We start from the raw sequence: 18,516 nt of genomic DNA on the forward strand, positions 1-18,516 counted from the left end.
TGGCTTGTGCTTTCCCTGCTGAATCATGTCTACCCAGCCCAGTATGGGACATTTTCATGCACAGGGACAGTACAGCTGTGACAGTGACAATGGGGGCACCCATACAGCACTTCTCAGGTCTCCTCAGTTAACCGGTGCTCCAGTGCCTGTGTCTCAGCAGAGTGAGTGTAAGATTTTGTGTTGCATTTGGTATGTTTCTGGAGTCATTTAGATGCTGCCGACTCGTACAGTAACTCTTGCCTGTTGTTTTCTCACTAGAGGTTCAAGTTGTGTGTCAGTAGCAGAAATACTGAAGAAATGATGTCTTCGCCTTACGGCTTCGGTAGCTCCTTCCCCAGGGTGGACTTCCAGTCATCACTCTGTGTACATGGAGTAAAAACACTCACAGCTCAAGAACATCTGGGACAGCTCCGCTCTTCACATGCTTGCTTTGCGAGTCTGATGGTTGGAGTTTGATCCTCAGAGACCACAGAAAGGTAGAGGGAGCTTACTCCACAGTTGCCCTCTGACCCCCACATGTCCTTTGTAGCGTGCACATGTGCACAGGCATACCATATATGGACATGCATGAGCTGGTTCCCCACAGCTCCTGGGCACTGAGCTTGGCCCTGAGATGTGGATCCCGTGGCTCACTGTCCTCAGAGCTCTTCTGCTCAGAGGCTGCTGCTCTCCCAGTGTGTCCGGTGCTTAACCCCTTGTTCTGTCTGCCCTCTCCCCGCAGACAGCATCCACTGGTACTCAAGTCACTGGAGCAGGTGGTAGACACTCTGCTTTCCCTCTTTTAAGCTTGATGTGTCACTTTTATGGCATCATCAGAGCTTAGCATAGATTTCTGTGTAACAGATCCAGATGGTGTGCACCAGTGTGATTTCATCAGTCTCGGGGAGAGTAAAGCAAGGTGTTTCCTCACTCAGTGCTCTCAGCTGTCCCTGCTCTGGCTCAGCAGCTGGACAGTTCCTGTGCTCCCAGGCTCTGGTGTGCTTTTGAGCCTTGCTATAGAAACTGTTTCACTTGTCCTTATTTCATGCTGCACAAATAGTCTGGGTCACATGGCAGATGGGTTAGTCAGGAGATCTCCCCTTCAGGTGACAGGAGGCCATGGCCAAGCTTGTCTGTCGCAGCTGCTGAGTTAGAAAGGCTCCTGCCAGAATGCTTACGTTTCCCCGTAGACAGTGGGGATATTCTTCTCTCTACAGAAGTCCAGAATGTACAGGGAAATTAGTCAGAGCCGTTGAGAGTTTACTGCAGGACTGCAGCTTGCCATCACTTTGTCCTGTCAGGTTCCAGTTGGTAGCTTTGCGAACAGCCTCTTCCCCTGTTCCCCTGACAGAGGCTTTCCCAGAGGGTGTCTGGGAAGACCGCAGACTTGCTGTTTCCCTTCTTTGCTCTTGAGTCCCAGCAGTAGCGGTGTCAGCCACCACTTGTCAGAACACGGTGCTTCCCCAAAGCTTCTACTTCCTTTACAGCCCAAACTCTTGACTGACGGAATGAAAGTGGACAGAGTGTGCTGTAGGCTAGCTTCTGCAGCTTTCGTCTTTAAACTACTCAGAAAAACTTGCTTGCAGATATCTTAAAAGGACTCTCTCTCACTGCTGCCCTATGAGTTTTTCCTCTGCTAACCCATTGGATTTCTTTGGTTGATAATATTTTAAATGTTCTTGAACAAAATTGTCATTATTTGAATGAAGTTAATGATTTTTGTAGCACTTTCTAGAGCTGAATAATTTTATTGTAGGAGTTTTGACTGTAATCCCTCGAGATAGATATCTTTTATGTTAGTATGTGTTCTCTGAAAATAATTGTCAAGGAAAGATTTAATGTGCAAAGGTCCCTCACCTCTCCCCCAGGTTGTTGATTGGAGGAGTTCTTTCTCTGCTGTCTCAGCATGCGCAGTAGATGCTTGGGCAGGGGTGGCTGTTGCCCGAAGGCTGGTAGCTGGGGCTCCAGTTAGGTTGGAGGTCTACCTTGTCTGGCACCACTCTGCTCACCACGTGCTCTTGTTGCGTTCCCAGTGTGACACTCATCTTTCTTACCCTGCACACGTTTACCACCCTCCCCCCCTGGGGGGTTCTCCGTCTTTGACTTCACAATATGGCCCCTTCGTCCTCAGAGTCGGGCTTTGAGGCCACTTACTGTTCTGTTTCCTCTTTCCAGTCAAGTTCTTTGTGCCCTCTTAGGCCAACTCCCCGGTTTTGTACGACCATCCTGCCTACCACACATACACACCTGACTCCCTCGACTCTTCTACTTTGTGGACTTTTTGTCTCGGTTGAGGGAGAAGATTAAGAGTCAGTGTCCTTTGTCTAAACTGCCTGGAATGTAGGTATGTATTTTCTCAATGAACAGAGGCAAGAGTAAGAGGATCTGACAGGAAAGAGTAAGAGTGGAAGTTTGGGTCTTAATGTAGCTAGTCGAGGTGACTGGGATACAGTACAGGCGTCTAACTGGCGGTGGTGGGCCTGCGCAGTACAAGATCCATGTGACAGCAGAAGCTGGGCTTCAGTTGTTCAGTTGGAGTCATACAACTCTGGATTTCCTGCTTGTATGATGACACTACTTTTCATATTGTGGCAAAATAGCCAACAAAAGGAACTTCTGGAACAACAACAATAAAAAAAAAATGGCTTTCTTTGACTCACAGTTCTGGGGTATGGCCATTATGGCAAGGAAGTTTGGAGTCAGGAGTTCAAGGCAGATGGCCGCGCTGGACCTCAGTCAGGAAGCAGAACATGGACGAGTGCTGGTCCTCAGCTCCCTTCTCCTTTGTGTTGCCTAGAACCTAGACCATGGTCTGGTGCTGATGTTTAAGGTGAGATTTTCCTCTTTAGTTACAGTTTCTGGAAGCAACTTCAGAGACTCACCTGGAGACAGCCTTCCATAGTGATTCTAAAGCCAGTCAAGTTGGAGCACTGAAGGTTAATTATCACACTCCTCTGGAACACCCATTTTATTTCTGTCAATATATTTAAGTGAGCGTTCTGTTGCTGTGAAGAGACACCATGACCATGGCAACTCTTAGAAAGGAAAGCATTTAACTGAGGCTGGCTCACAGTTTCAGAGGCTCAGTTCATTATCGTCGTCATCCGAGCATGGTGGCGGGCAGGCAGACACGATGCTGGAGCCATAGTTGAGAGGTCTACATCTGGATCTAAGCCAGAGAGAGACAGAGAGAGAGTCTCTCTTCCACATAGACAGACATGGCCTGGTTTGGGCTTCTGAAACACGAAAGCTCACCCCCAGCGCACACTTTCTGCACAAGGCCACACCTACTTCAGCAAGGACATACCTAATCCTCGGTAATACTACTCTGTGATGACTAAGCATTCAAATACATGAGCCTATAGGGCATTCTTACTCAAATGACAACTATCTATCACTGAGGATCATTTCAGTAATTTTTGTACCTGATTTTCACCTTAAATTGTTTGACTTCCCACCTTGGGAGATAAAGGACCAGAATAACTAAAATGCAAAACAACAACAATAACATTTTGAAATATTAATTTTTTTAGTTACACTATTAATGGTCTGTACTAAAGATGACACAATATTTTTTTTTTCCTTTCTGTTTTTTTTAATTTTTGAGACAGGATATTATTATCAAGACTAGGATGGTCTCAATTTTACCAATTTCTTGACTCAGCTGCCTAAGTTCTGGGATTACAGGTGTGAGCTATTAAGCTATTTGCTAGGAAAGAAAACTACTTCATGACTTTATAATTTATAAAAATTGAAATATAATTTATAAATGATTTTTTTCCCAAGCCTAATGTATCCAGCTTTATTAAAGATACTTTCCATAAACAGTCATGGTATTTCAGGCAGGACATGGGCAGACAATCATTAACAGTATACAAGAACTTCCAACTCCCTTCTTGTATAGACTACCAAAATCAGAAAGCCACTATAAAACCCAATGAAATCTTCATTCAATGCTTTGAAAAGGGGGAAGTAGCTTAGAGTGAGGGTTGACATTTCACATTAAGGATGTTGTTTGACAACTTTTCACAAGCCGACCCTGACTTTCAGGAAAGGAAACAAAAATTGACATGCAATCTGAAGATCCACAACTTTTTATAAAAGGAACCACCGTTCTTCTGAGGACACTCATGATGTCACTGCAAAGTCCAGATCGCCCAATAGACCGGAAAACCAATTTGGGGGGTGGGGGTCAGGTTCCAGCAGGTCTCTGGTTTTAAGGGAGTTAAGTCAATGTTGACGGTACAGGGGGAGGAGAATACAAAAATGAATTTAGTTTTCCCACACCACAAGGCATTTTGTACCATGGCGACCACATATGCCAACACCGCGATGTCCCTTCTGGGAGCCAACAGAATCTTTCAGAATTATCAGGGAAAATGTTTTCCATCATCAATCCAGCTTGGGAGACATTTTGTTAGTGACAGGTATGTTCTTTTCCCCCAAACAATGAAGTGTTCTGTGTGCTAACACCATGGCTTAAAAAAAAAGTAAAACAAAATTCTGCATTTTTATAAAACTGGATAAAAAATAGTATTTCAAACTGTACAGTCACCAGAAGTACACAGTTATCAAAAATGCACACACGTCACTTGGCATCTCCAGCACCTTCAGCTTTCTGTGCCTGGTCTGTTTTGGCGTCTCCATTTTCCGCAGGATTATTTGCATCCTTACCGGCCTCAGCCTTCCCTTTCTTCCCCTTGGGTACCTTCTCTCCCTTCTTTGCAGGGGCCTTTTTAGGCTTGGGCTCTGGCTTCGGAGGAGCAGGGTTAGCAGATAACCTTGCAGATCTTCTCTGTGGCTCATCCTTCACCTTGGCTTTATCTCCTTTAGCATCCCTTTTGGGCATGGCGACGGTGGGGGACGTTGGGGGGCGGGAGGGAGATGGCGGCGTGTGGACTCGGTCTGTCCGGGGGTTGCTCTTGCTGCTTCTTCACACTGCTCCTATAAATAAATTTTAAGTTTAGAAGGTTTAACAAGTATGTTCAGTGTCGAGTATAGACTTTTAAAAGTGTGCTAAACATTCTTGGCATTGTCTGTGTGACATAGCCAGAGCTTCTTAAAGAATGCATGTGTAATTTATGGCTGGCCTGAAAGAGATTGGGGAATTTCTTCCTCGTTGAGCTAATGCCTCTGTGAGGCACTGGGACAACGTTAGTAAGAAAGGACAGCTCCTTTCCGATATGGTCTCAGATCTAGTGGGGAGGCCGTGTGCGCCAGTGTGTGGGTGAGACTAGGCACCTCCTGCGGAGCAGGCTTGTTCTAGTGCTTCTCTGTATATAGTACCATGGGGAACGGCCGGTCAGGGAGGGGGGCTTGCTGTAGGGGCTTGTTACTGTTTTTAGTGGATTAGTGAGAGAGTGTGCATATATAAGTGTGAGTGTGTGTGCCATGTAGAGGCCACTAGTTGATGCTGGCTGTCTTTCTCTATTGCTCTCTAGCTTCTATTTTGGGACAGGGAGTCAACCTGGAGTTTACAATTTGCTCCGGACTGACAGGCCGACAGATGCCTGGGACCTGGCTGTTGCCCCCCTGGCCAGCACTGGGGTGGTAGACTGGCACTGACGTGCTAGGGGTCAGCCTGCGTGTGGATATGCACAGGACCCCACCCCCACGGACCCAGCGGACACGCATGTGTCAACCAGGCAATGCTTTACCTTCTTGTTTCAGTCCACACCACAAACATGTCCTGTCCACGGCCTATACTGAAGTATTTTTCTTGTTTCTGTTCCTTTTGTTGTTGATTATATTGCTTAAAATGACCCCCAGCCATAAAACCAAGTTACCTGCTACTGTTTGTAAGCTCAGAAAGGCTGTGATGCTACCTTATGAAGAAAATAATGCAGGATTAGATAAGCCTCATTCAGACACGAGTTACATAGGTGGGCATGAGGTCAGTGTTAAGTCAGTAATATGCATTAAGTGAAGTGTCTTTAATCGGAAGTGAGTCTGAGTTGGCTGGCAGATAACAATGTTGTGATCTAGAGTTTGATGGGAACCATTTTTCCCCAAGAACAATGCCTCAGGATTTACTAACTCAACGACTAAAGCAATTTCAGCAAACATAATGGCCACGAATGAAGATAATTAGCTATATTTAATTAGCGGTGATAACCTATAGAGACTTTCGTTATTGTGAATGTTTCATTATCTCCACTCCAGCTGAAACTATTGTTTCAGGTATTTTTAATATTTCCTTGTAGCATTGTAATGTGAAATCTTATGTTCCTGTGAGTTCTAGTAAAAAAGGCTGAATGACACAAGCAGAAACATGTCTTAGATTATTTTTGGTCTTTGTTTCAGTGTTTGTTTGTTTGTTTGTTTGTTTGTTTAAGGAGGTGGGAGCTTGTATGTGGCCCTGGCTGTCCTAGAACTCTCACTCTGTAGCCTAGGCTGGCCTTTAACTCAGAGATCCCCTACCTCTACCTCCCAAGTCCCGGGATTAAAGGTTTGTGTCACCACTGCCCTGCTAGAATTTGTTGTTTTATAATTTATTCTTGGTAGTACTTGGGATTGGGTAAAGAAACAATTGTAAATCTGTTTCTTCAGGATATTAATTGGGTCTGAAGTGGGTGCTTGTTTTAGACTAATAATTTGTGAACACAGCATGGATTCTGGTGTGAGAGAAGGCAATGTCAGCGTTAGAGCATACTGTTCTTAGGCTTTTATCATGTGCTCTTGTAGACTAAGGCACACGAAGAAGATGCAGTTAAAAGTTCTTAAATCTGGGGCTTTTGTTTGCTTGTGTGTTCTTTGTGGGTGTTTGTGTTTTGAAGCCAGCAGCCTTGAGAAGTGTACGCTGTTTGAGTCTCAGTTGTCTCGTGTTTAGTTGGTGTCAGTTTCAGTTTGGAAGTTATATGGTTCTGTCACTGTCATTTACATTTTCATCATGTCCAGTTGTGAAGAAAATAGTGCAGTATTTTTAAATTGTACAGTGTAAAAATAAGCTAGCCCTCAGACTTCATTATTCTGAACGTCAGGTAAGCCTCACTAGTATTGATAAAACAGAAGTTCTATCTTTGATGCATGTTGCCATTATGTACGTCTACTGCTATGAAATAGGAGAGCATTTTAAAATTTTGAACTTGAAAATTTCAATTTAAACACAATAGGAGCCCGTCTGTTGCTGTTTGTGTTTTATATGAGTGTTATGATTCATATAAAGCTTTCTCTAAAACATTCAAAATTAGTTTGTAAACTAAACTGTGCATTTTTGGCAGCTTAATTTGTTAACCTTTTCTCTATAAAAACTTCAAGGTTCAGGTTCTAGGTACTTTTTTCTTTTAATGTGTTGAAAAAAATTTTTAGGTAAACTTGAATGTGATAAATATCAGCAAAGAATTTCTGCATGATCACTGAAAACTGTAACGTGAAATATTAGAGTGAATGCTAAGACTCAAAGGAAAGCATACTTAGTATTGTGAGATTTGAGAAATAAGTTTAGAGCACCCACAAACACCCTGTCTTCATAGGAACATCATGGCTCAGCTACAAATTCTAGCTCATGGACTCTTTTCTTTTAAATTACTTATTTTATGTGTATGGGTGTTTTGTGTCAATATATGTCTGTGTGTCCCTAACCAGAAGAAGGTGTCAGGTCACCTGGAGCTGGAGTTGTGAGCCAGTGTGCAGACACTAGGAACTACATTCGTGTTTTCTGGCAGAAGCCAGTGCTCTTAACTGCTGAGCCATCTCTCCAGCCCGCTCTTGACTCTTGTATCTTGAACATCTGGATTTTATTCTCATTCCTCCACCCCATCTCCTCTCTGCATAAATGAGCATCTTCTGTATAATTTCCTTTCCTGTTTCAGGATTACTTTCATAGGATACATTACCAGAAGTGGAGTTGCTGGGTCAGAGTGTATAGACTCACGAACATTTGCTTTTCTCTTTTTTAACTCATGAACATTTGCTTTTCTGTTTTTTACCTACAATTTTAAAATTTATTGTTCAGCTGATTCATATTCATTGTGGATATTGAAAGGCACAGTGACTGTCCTTATGTGAGGGTGAGGTTTGTGACCTCAGAAGCTTAGGAAATTGCCAGGATAATTTCCTGAACCAGGCTGGTCCTTTATAGTAGTTTTCTTTTGTTTTTTTTTTTTTTTGTTTGTTTGTTTGTGTATGTTTACTACTCAGTGTATGACTTATACAGGATATGGTTTCTGAATTAATGAATTAAAATTTAAAATTGTGTTATTAGCTAAGTTGTATCATGTTGATCAAAGTGACTAAACTACCAAGCTGTTAGAGGTTTATGAAAAAACCATATATGTCTGTATATGTCTATACAGTTAAAGGTCTTTACTATGAGTCTTTGAAAGTCTTATGGCTTATTTAAGACTTAGTTATTACTAAAGGGTGTGTGACAATCTTTAACTGCTCTTAGACTGTAGGCATGTGACACAAAAGTAGACACAACAGCACAGATTGTACAAATCTTCTTTGTCCCCCATTTCCTCCTGCAGAATGTGAAAAGCTTTGCATCTTCTGATAGTCTAGCCAAGGTTCAAGAAGCAGCAAGCTGGCTTTTGGAAATGAATCAGGAACTGCTCTCTGGGGGCAGCAAAAGACGACGGACTGGGGGCTCTCTGAGAGGGAACGCTTCCTCAGGCCAGGGGGATGAGGAGCAGATGAACCGCGTGGCCGAGGAGCAGCAGCAGCTGAGACGACCAGAGGAGGAGCGCACTGCGCGCAATGGTGAACTTGTGGGTCCAGACCCTAGGCCTCGAGACCAGAATGATGCCCAACAAGGACAGGTGGAAGAAAACAATAACCGCTTCATTTCAGTAGACGAGGACTCTTCGGGAAACCAGGAAGAGCAGGAGCACGATGAAGAGCATGCTGGGGAGCAGGAGGAAGAGGAAGAGGAGGAGGAGGAAGAGGAGATGGACCAGGAGAGTGATGACTTTGATCAGTCTGATGACAGTAGCAGAGAAGAGGAACACACGCACAATAGCAATGTCACAAACTGTAGTAGCATCGCAGGCCTGCCCATTCACCAGCTCTCCTCCCCATTCTACACAAAGACAACAAAGGTGAGTGCATAAGTTTTAGTTTGTTAAAGGCACCAGTGTTCACCACCAAAAAAAAAAAAAAATCACCAGTTTTACATTTGTTGCCAAAGTGGTTTGTGTGAGTGTGCAGGGTTGGCGTGAAATGTATGTAAATCAAGTAATAAAGAATCTTGTTATTTGCAAAATAACTATGTTTTCACCAGACTTACTCTAATGCGTAAGCTATTGGAAGATTGGAAGTCACTGCAAATAGTTGTACTTCGCTGCTCAGGAGTTAACTGTGACTCCTGGACGTCCCTGAAGAATAGCCTCAGGAGGTAACCTGTCATGGGAATTGTGTTAGTGAGAGCCCACTGTTTCACAGGCACGAAAACAAGCACTCTCTATAGCAGGCATCCTTTTACTCTTTATTTGCTGATGTTTAATTTTAATGATGGATCATTGGATTTTGCCCATAAATACTTGCAAACTTAACAGTATCTCCTTCAGTACAGTTTGACTGGGAAGAAAGTGATGGATACATTTGGCTTAAAATTCAATTTGCTGAATCAGTTTTGTTTTAGTTTGTAAAATAAATTCAGAGAATGTGCCTCTCTAATTTGTATAGCCCAGTCACATTATTTTTTTAGTTGTTAGCATGACATAGGAAGGAAATGGCATCAGGTAATGGTTTTCTTCCTTTCAACTCTCTCCATCTTAAGATGGAGGATTTTGGTCTGGACTGACTCGAAATGTTTTGCCCATTCTTTTCGTTTTTGTAACAGCAATTTAGCACTGTGGAGGGCAGGGCAGGAAGATTATGAGTTCAAGATAGCAAGATGTTGTCTCAAATACTGCAAAGATGTTTTTAAAGTTACTGTGGCTATATTAAGAAGACCTCACATATCTGAGTTTTTAAATAAGGGAATAAGGAGAAATTTGTACTAATTCAGTACTTTATTTTGGTAACCTTTACATCCTTTGTCAGTATAAAAAAGAAAAAGAAAACTGTACTCTATCCTGGGCTGCAGTTTAATTCAAGTCCTAAAAGTTTGGCCTTTGAAAAGAGTAGGAGCATGAAATGAAAACCCTCCTTTAGAGTCAGGTGTGCCGGCACACATCTGTGTCTCAGCACTTCAGGTAGGAGGATTGTTGGCAGAGTTCAGGCCAGCCTGGCTTCTCTAGTGATTGTGAGTCTGGGACGGGCTATATGGCAAGACACTGTCTTTGGAAGAAAGGAAACATCACTCCTTCAAGTCTTCCTCAGTGTACTTTAAAAATATTGTACAATATATTTTAATTATGCTTTCCCTCCCCAATTTCTCCAAGATCCCTCCCCACCTCTCTCCCATCTAAATCCGTACCTTTTCTGGCACCTAAAGAAAAATAGTAAAATAAAACACCATAGAACAACAATAAATTAAGCACATTAGGACAAAACAGACAAACAGAAGAAAAAGCACCAGAGGACAAGAAACACATACAGATGGAGCCATACACATTCATACACACAGGAGTCCCATAAAAACAGAACTGGAAGCCATAATATATGTGCATAGGATCTGTAAGTTAAAAAGGGGGAAGAAAACCTTATGAGATGCCCTTGAGTTTGTATTGGTCATCTGCTGCTGGGCACAGGACCAACCCTGAGGACCAGCTTGTTTCCCCAGTTAGACTCTGTTGGAGAAAACAAACATTTTGCATTCGCAAGTGGTTGTCAACGCAGATAGCGTCTGCGTTCGGGATGAAGGCTTGTGTCCACTTTCCCTCCCAGTGCTGGGCCCCTATCTGGCACAGACCTGTGCAGGTCCTGTGCAAGTTCTAAGTAACAGATACTAGTCTCCATCTGCCCAGTTTCTGAGCACCCGTTCTCTTTCCATGTGTTGTGCTGCCCCCTGTGGGAGGACATAACACACAGCACAGCAGTGTTTCCTGGTGTGGTGGGTTAATCCTGGAGCAATCTGAGCTGCTTTTAGAACCCCGAGAACCGCTTCTCCTGTGTTTAGCAAGATGTTATTGAAGGTGTGCAGTCGTGAGGCTGAAGTTGTAAGAAGAAGGGGTCGTAAAGGAGGAACTGGAGGCTCTGGAGCCCATTCTGTGTGGTTGTGTCTCAGTGTGACTAGACTAGTCATCCTTCAAGGCCTAAGTCAGCCTGCTTCCCCAGTTAGCAGTGTCTGTCTGCAGCTCAGCCGTGTCAACAGCTGGCTTACTACATCTTTTCTTCTCAAGAGATTATTGCTCATGTTGAATGTTCGGCATGTAAGTTTTTAAAATGCACATTATTAACTTTTGTTACTGTCTTGTTTTTACCAGCTTGCTTTCAGCTAAAATAAAAAGCAGTAAATGAAACTGCTGGAGGTCGGGGCTTTATCCTCCTGATCTTCATCTTCATAGAAACAAGCATGTTTGGAATGTCATTTCTGAAGGAAACCCATTCCTTATCTCTGATTGTTTTACCCATCTTGATTATTAGATTCTTTCCAGTGATGGTTTTTATCCATTTGCCTCCAGTAAGAACTACACATGCAAACTAGATGTTGACTAAAGTGTGTCTTTAGGCTCAAAACAATAGCGGATAAGCAGGGTCTAGTCACACCTGCCTGTAGCAGACCTCTGAAAACGGGCCTTACCATACAGATAAGGAAAGGAGTTTGACAAGGTTATATATCCAGAGATGGTCACACAGTAAGTGACACAGTCAGAACCCAAGCCCAGGCACCAAGACCTATTAGGCTCCCTGGATTAAGGAAGCTTTTGTCTCTCTGTTTCTCTTGTTATGAAGAGATATTGTAATCAAGGCAACCTACAAATGAAAGCATTCACTTGGGGGCTTGCTTACAGTTCAGAGAGTTAGTCTATGACCACCATGTGGGGAACGTGGTGGCAGGTAGGCAGGCATGACCTTGGAGAAGTAGCTGAGAGTTCACGTCTGATCCACATGCACAAGGGACTGGTCTGGTATGGGCTTTTGAAACTCGACCTCCTAAACAGTTTTAAGAACTGGGACCAAGCATTCAAATGTATGAACTGATGGGGCTCGTTCTCATTCCAGCCATCATGAAACATAAATATCTTTCATTTAAGATATTTATGAGGACACTTTGAGAATTTATCTTTTAAAATAATTCTGAAATGCCAGTGCTGTACCAGGAAGGCAACAGCACTGTCCTTCCGTTCAGCTCCTGACCCACATTTACTTATACCTGTTAATGCTGTAAGCTGTTTAGCTTTCTATCCTAGTTCTGAAGTAGTCTGTGGTAGAAACCGACGTGGAGGGTTGGGGTCATCAGCTCCCAATGTAAGGTCGTCGTTAGGGCTGATGGCTTTCAGCTTTAGCGTTTCAGACAGTTGTTTATGTTAGCCTCTCTCTCTTTCGCTCATGTGTGTCCGTCCAGAATACTGACAGCCCTATCAGGAGAAGACTGCTGGCATATTTAATGTATTTGCTGTGTCCCTTAGCAACGTCCTAGTTGTTTTTTCTAGATAAGTTGCTCTTGAAAAATTATGCCCTTAAGTCAGCATGACACTGGAGCGAAGATCTCCCTTTCAGTCCAGGTTGTACTCCCTTTAAAATAGGAATATTTTACTGGTGAGGCAATATGCCCAACTTTGGGATTACAGACTGTGGGGTGACCATAAGCAGCTACATCTCTGCTCCTAGGGCAAGTTTATTAGGGCTGATGTGAAAATTGCTTTTCTGCCAGCTTTGTCTAATAGAACTTACCACCTCTCAGGCATACTCTGACGAAAATATTAGCTATTGCATAGTTAGTAGATTCATTTTTATAATGTTAATTTGACCACATACATGTATGATTTTTATATCTCAGAACTGAAGATCTCTGAAGAACCTTGAGTTACTGTGGTGGTAACAGACTTAGTTAATATGGTTCCTGTTTAAACAATTGGCCTCTTAGGAGAGAAATCCCCCCCCCCCCCCCATCTACACAACTGAAGTTATGCTCCGTTACATGAGTTCTTCCTACTTTCACCTCATGTTTCATCTATGTAGCCACCTGCCCCTTTATTCCTTTACTCTGATAGAAAGAAATGCTGAACACTTGAAAGGAAATCTGTCCTCCAGACTTGTGAAAATGGTTTTTTGGTTTTTGTTTGCTTTGGGGCAATGGCTATGATAGCCATTCTTTGTTATTTTTTAAAATTAATAAACTTCATATTTTCAAGTTAATAGTGAAATTGAGTGGGAACACAGGCCCCAACCACACACGTCATGCTCCACAATAAGCCACCCACGAGAACGGTCCCTGTATTTTATAAAACAGTCCCTCCAGAGCAGCCTGTTGTGTCTCCATCCACCCGCTCCCCGGCCACCAGCAGTCTTTCCACTGTTTCCACAGTACCCATTTTCTCAAGTGCCATCTACCTGGAATCCTATGATATGTAGTCCTCTTAGCTTGCCTTTTAAATAGTGCCTGTGGTTTCTCTAGTCTATTTTTAAGGCCTGAAAGTTCGCTTTTTATTGTTGAATAATATTCCTTTGTGTGGATGGGCTGCTGCTTATTTATCCACTCACCTAACGGAGAATATTTTGGTTTTCCAGATTTTGGCAGCCATGAGCAAAGCTGCAGACAGGAGTGTTGTAATAGTGGGTTTGCTTTGTAAGCAACTGCCAGAGTGTCTTGTGTTGACTGTTGTTTCTGTGTTCTCACTGGAGGTGAGCACTCTGCCCTCACTGGTGCTGGTCGTCAGCAGTGTTCTGGATGGGGCTCTTCTGAGGTTGTTGTAGTTCATTGTTATTGTCAGCGTAAGAGTGAGTATAGTTTCACGTGCATCTCACATAAGCACATCTTCTTTGGTGAAGTGTCTAGGTCTTTTATTTTATTTTTTTTAAATTAGACTATTTGCTTAGCAGTGCTGTTTTTAGAGTTTTATGCATTTTAATAAAGAGTTACTCATTAGATGTGTTTTACAAGAGTACTTTTGGCTTGTTTGTGGCGTGTCTTCTTTTTCTGACCACAGTGACTTTGAGGCACTGATTAATTTCAGTGATGACCATTTTATCGATGACTTCCTGTGGAGGTGATGCCTTTCATGGCATAACTAAAACGTTTCTCCTGGTGGATGCCTGCAGTCTACTCCAGGTTTTGAAAAGAGTGTAAGGCCTGTGGATGCTGATGTTGATGCTGACCATCTGTGTGTAGAGACCCAGGTGCTGTGGTGCCGTCCACAGGAGACTGACTTCTCCGCTAAATTCCCTTTTCATCCGTTAGGGTCTATTGACCGCATCTACACTGGGCCGTCTCTGAGCTCTCAGTCCTGTTACACTCATCTGTTTCCCAGTGCTGCTCTCCTGATGGCTGTAGCCTCATGAAAAGAGTTTAGGCTGGACACTGTCGATCCTCCCATTTTGTTCTTCAGTGCTTGATTGGCTTTTTCAAGTCTTTCTGTTTAAATGTTGGAGCAGTTGGTCAATGTCTGCAAAGTAACTGCTGGCATTTTGGTTGGAGCTGTGTTGAAGCGTTTTTGCTCCTGCCTTGCAAGCTACCCGTTTTAGAATTTTAGAATTCTTTTATTATATACTCGCATATGGATAGTAATTCAAAAGTACAATAATGAAAAAGTATAAACGATGTGGGGCTGTCCAGTTTTCAGGGAGTCCAACCTGGCGTGTGTGGCAGTGTACTCAGTAACTTTGGCAGGGACGCGTAGGTAGGCATTGAACACTAGAGGGCCCCGGAGGGCCTCGTTGGCGATGCTGCTCTCATGTAGCCGGGTGTGTGGGCTCTGCTTGTCTGTCAGTTCTTGCCCCGATTTGGAGTAAGTATTAAAGGAATTGTGTATGTTGTCATATACTAGTTCTGTATTTTTTTTAATCAAGCAACTAGCATATTCTTATTTGGTTGTTTTGTAACAAAAAGAAACAGTGTATCTTGTACATGCGACAAGTTCAATTTCTTTGGAAGGATGAGTGTATTTTTGTACCTCTCAAGACTTTACTCTTAATCTTCAATCAGAAGACCTTCTATGACTGATTGCTCTGGGCTTCCTCAGCATATGTGTGAAAAAAGAAGGTCTCTCGTGTGTTAGCACTAATGTGGGCTGTAAACACCCAGTCATCCTAGGGGAAAGAATACAGGGCCAGTTGACTTTCCTGCTTTCTCCTAGTTTGCGGGTGGTGACTGTGAAGAGGACCATGAGCTGTTTGCTTAGACTCTGAGCTGTGCACTAACTGCTGTCGATAAAGCTCAGAATCTCAGGAGTGTCCTGGTTAAATAGTCTTGCTTATCTTTATCTGACAGCGTGGCTCACTTGCAATCTTTGTATTATGTTTTGGGGAACATGGGACATTCTCACTAGTCAAGTGTTCACGCGTGTTTAGGAAGTGGGCAAAGGTGGTGAACACAATGGACGTGCCTTGTCTGTAGCTGTGAACTTGGGGATTCCGACAGTGTCAAAGATGTAAACTGTTGCATGTCATGACCATCTCCTTGAGTTGTTTTACTATTAAGCCACTTCCTTAGTTTATTTACTAGAACAAGACCAAAACTCTGGTTTGGAAATCTAAAGTTTATGGGCAAGTTGATCCCTTTGCATATCGATGGATATTAAAATTCCTGCTGTTGGTGATGGTGATTTCAGCAGGCATGCTTTCACTGTGCACTCGCGGCTTCTCTGCAGAGCACAAACACTCTTACGTTCTCACAGAGTAGTAAGATACCTTTTGCTCAGGTAACGAATAGTCTATTATGTGGGTAAAAGTTCCTAGTGACTAGAACTGTGAGGCATGTGAGAAAAGGTTTGGGATCTGTATAAGGAGTGCTTGCTCTACTGCTGACAGAGTAAGACACACCGCATGCGCCAGCCTTGTCCTTCTAAGCATATGTTTTTAGGTGGTATTTTGCAATTTCTTAAATTGGAGGCCGCATGTTCCAGTTTTAATAAAGCCTTTCTGTGCCTTTGTATCCCAGTGGGCCACCTTTAGTCTAAATCATATACAGAGAAAAGTGGATGTTACTCATTGCAAAATCAGAATAAACCCAAACCAAACCAAAAGAAGCTGGGCGTGGTGTTGCATGCTTGTAATCCAGCACCCAGGGAGGCAGATGCAGGCAGATCACTGTGAGTTTGAGGCCAGTCTACAAAGCAAGTCTAGGACACAGAGAAACCCTGTCTCAAAAACAAAACAAAACAAAAAACAAAGCAAAATAAGCGCTAATAAAAATTGGGTAGAGACACAGTGTTGAGAGCCACATCTGTGTTGTCTGGCCTGTGTCCTTCTGAAAGAGATGACTTTTATAGGTTAAACTGCCAAGTGATCTAAGGTCATCATTCTCATCATTAGTGTTCTTGGTATTCTATCTTTGCATGGTAAGGGTATTGCTGTACTTATGCCTGTGTACCACATGTGTGCTTAGTGCCCAAAAAGGCCAGAAGATGGTGTCACATCCCCTGAAACTGCAGTTATAGGTGGTCATGAGCCATCATGTGTGCTGGGACTCGAGCTGGTCCCCTAGAAGGGCAACCAGTGCTCTTAACCAGTAAGTCATCTCTACCACCCCCAGAAGTCTCATTTAAAGGAAATATGTGTCCCAGCTTCTCCAAGGAATTTGAGGTGGTCTGTATTTAGGAGTAACACATCATAAAATAGTAGCATATGTGGAAATCACTGCCAGTGAAAATACTGGAGTAAAAATGAAGCTAAGGCCAGAAGATGGCAGATGCAACAAGTTAGGTGAGTTGGGGTAAGCTGACAGTAGGATGCAGGTTGGGCACTCCTGAAGTGAGTCCAGTGTTCTTCAAAGTGTGATCCTGAGCCAAAAACCCTGGACACATCTGGAATGCTAATTAGGAGTGCAGGTCAGTGAAGTCACTAGAGCTACTTAGGCAAACTCTACGGCTGGAGTGTGCATTTCAAGTGAGCTCTGTCCTGAAGTTTATAGCCCACAGAGTGGTGCCAGCACTGCCAGTGTGCACAGTCCTCCTGAGGAAGAGCACATTCTGTCTGTCTATCTACCCATCTCACTCATTGGATCTCATGAGCACCTTAGCAGATTGTACCCTGAATAGCCCATGTTTAACAAGTCCATTAAGGTTCACAAAGTCAAACCAACCGTTCACTCTCTGGTGATACTAAGAATGGTGCTAGGTGTTGTGGCGCACGCTCGTAATCCTAGCACTCAGAGGCAGGTAGATCTCTGTAAGTTCAAGGCCAGCCTGGTCTACAGAGTGAGTCCAGGACAGCCAAGGCTGACAAAGAAACCCTGTCTCGGGGAGGTGGGGGAGGATGGCGGAAGTACCAGTCGCAGTGTCACTGAGAGGGCTCACTTAGGCCCGAGAGGACAGGGACTGAGTTTTCCGTAAATGTTAGCTGGTTGAATTTCACAATGTCAGTCATTTAAAGTTACAAGTCTGTGCTAAAGTTAGCTTGCTGGCGTGTCATGCAGAGCATTTTTACTTGCTAAGAGATTGTCTGGAGAATTGAAACTATTCTACTGACTTCTGCCTAAATGATTGTGGCATTTAACATGGAGTTGAACTGTAGGCCATTTAAGTTTAGTTGGCACTAACTATGAAGAACTCTTTCTGTAATTCATTGCTTCATGCTGAAACTAGAAGGAACTTGGAAGTTAAAAGACAAATGTTGATAAACCTGAGCCAACTGAAAATGTTTGGAAGAGATGGAAACAGGTTGTATTTTTCTGAGCTGTTGGGTGCTGTGGACTGTGTGACTGGGTCACTGGGAGGGCAGGTCATTCTGCTACACATGCTCCTGCTAGAGAAAATGCCTCAGTGTTCATATTGAAGACGTGAGTGTAAACAGGAGATGGTGGCTGCAGACAGGTTAAGTCCCCTGTCCTTGCGTACATTTGGGAGAATGTGCTCTGTAAACTGTTGGTGCCCTCCCGGCTGCCTGACCTGGAGCCCTGTGGCTTGCTCCTGACAGTAAGTGTTGGAGTTAAGACAGCGAGCGGCTGGAAGCCAGGCTTTCACTGTGAAATGGGAGCAGAGGACTGAATGTTTCTTCTCCGTCATCATCAAGGCTGAAAATAATGCAAACAGTTTTAAAATCTATTTTTCTCCAAAAAGAGCCCACTTTAGACAGATGTGCCTTGCCCTCCTCTCAGGTGGCCCTGGCTGATGCAGTTATTAACAGTGGCTTCACTGCTTTGCAGATAGCAGCTCCTTTTAGGAGATGTTCTACTTACAAAGTGAAAATGCTTTAATTTTATGGGTTTCTAGTTGAAATAAGATGCCAGTAAGGACCGGTGTTCAAGGAAGGGGCTAATGAGTTTGGGGAGTGCTGGAAGTTACTCAGTTGCTGTATGTGCTGATTCAGTTGGTCTACATTATACCAAAGTTTTCCGACAGTGAAATGCTTGTGGCTTAGAACTGTGCTGACATCCCTCTTAGAGTTTGCTGGGTGACAGTTTTGAATAAGCTGAGGTGTGTCTGTAGTGTTAAGTTAGCTGTGCAAAGTTACTTGTAGCAGAGGCAGGCAGGTCGCTGTGATTTGTAGGCCAGCCTTGCCTGTTCAGGGCTACACAGTGAGACCCGGTCTGGAAAGGGGGCAGGGGACTTG

At 43.5% G+C, this 18,516-nt stretch overlaps 2 protein-coding genes across 2 annotated transcripts in view; one reads left to right on the forward strand and one right to left on the reverse strand.

The window, feature by feature from the left end:
- Fbxw7 (F-box and WD repeat domain containing 7) overlaps nt 1–18,516 on the forward strand; it is a 151,201-nt gene that overhangs the window by 77,190 nt on the left and 55,495 nt on the right. The window contains exon 3 of the mRNA XM_055596580.1: nt 8,448–9,017. Within this exon, the coding sequence (XP_055452555.1) occupies nt 8,517–9,017 (501 nt within the window). The 5' untranslated portion in view covers nt 8,448–8,516. The remainder of the gene's footprint in view (nt 1–8,447; nt 9,018–18,516) is intronic.
- LOC129668553 (non-histone chromosomal protein HMG-17-like) lies at nt 4,487–4,828 on the reverse strand. Its single transcript, XM_055596582.1, has one exon. The coding sequence runs from the start codon at nt 4,826–4,828 to the stop codon at nt 4,568–4,570; it is 261 nt and encodes an 86-aa protein (XP_055452557.1). The 3' UTR covers nt 4,487–4,567.

The sequence above is a fragment of the Psammomys obesus genome, unplaced genomic scaffold (genome assembly GCF_907164565.1).
Source record: "Psammomys obesus unplaced genomic scaffold, mPsaObe1.curated_primary_1811, whole genome shotgun sequence".
Classification (NCBI taxonomy): domain Eukaryota; kingdom Metazoa; phylum Chordata; class Mammalia; order Rodentia; family Muridae; genus Psammomys; species Psammomys obesus.

Excerpts from the sequence above, each read along its gene's own strand:
- LOC129668553 (XM_055596582.1), bottom strand. The coding sequence starts at position 4,828 with ATGCCCAAAAGGGATGCTAAAGGAGATAAAGCCAAGGTGAAGGATGAG.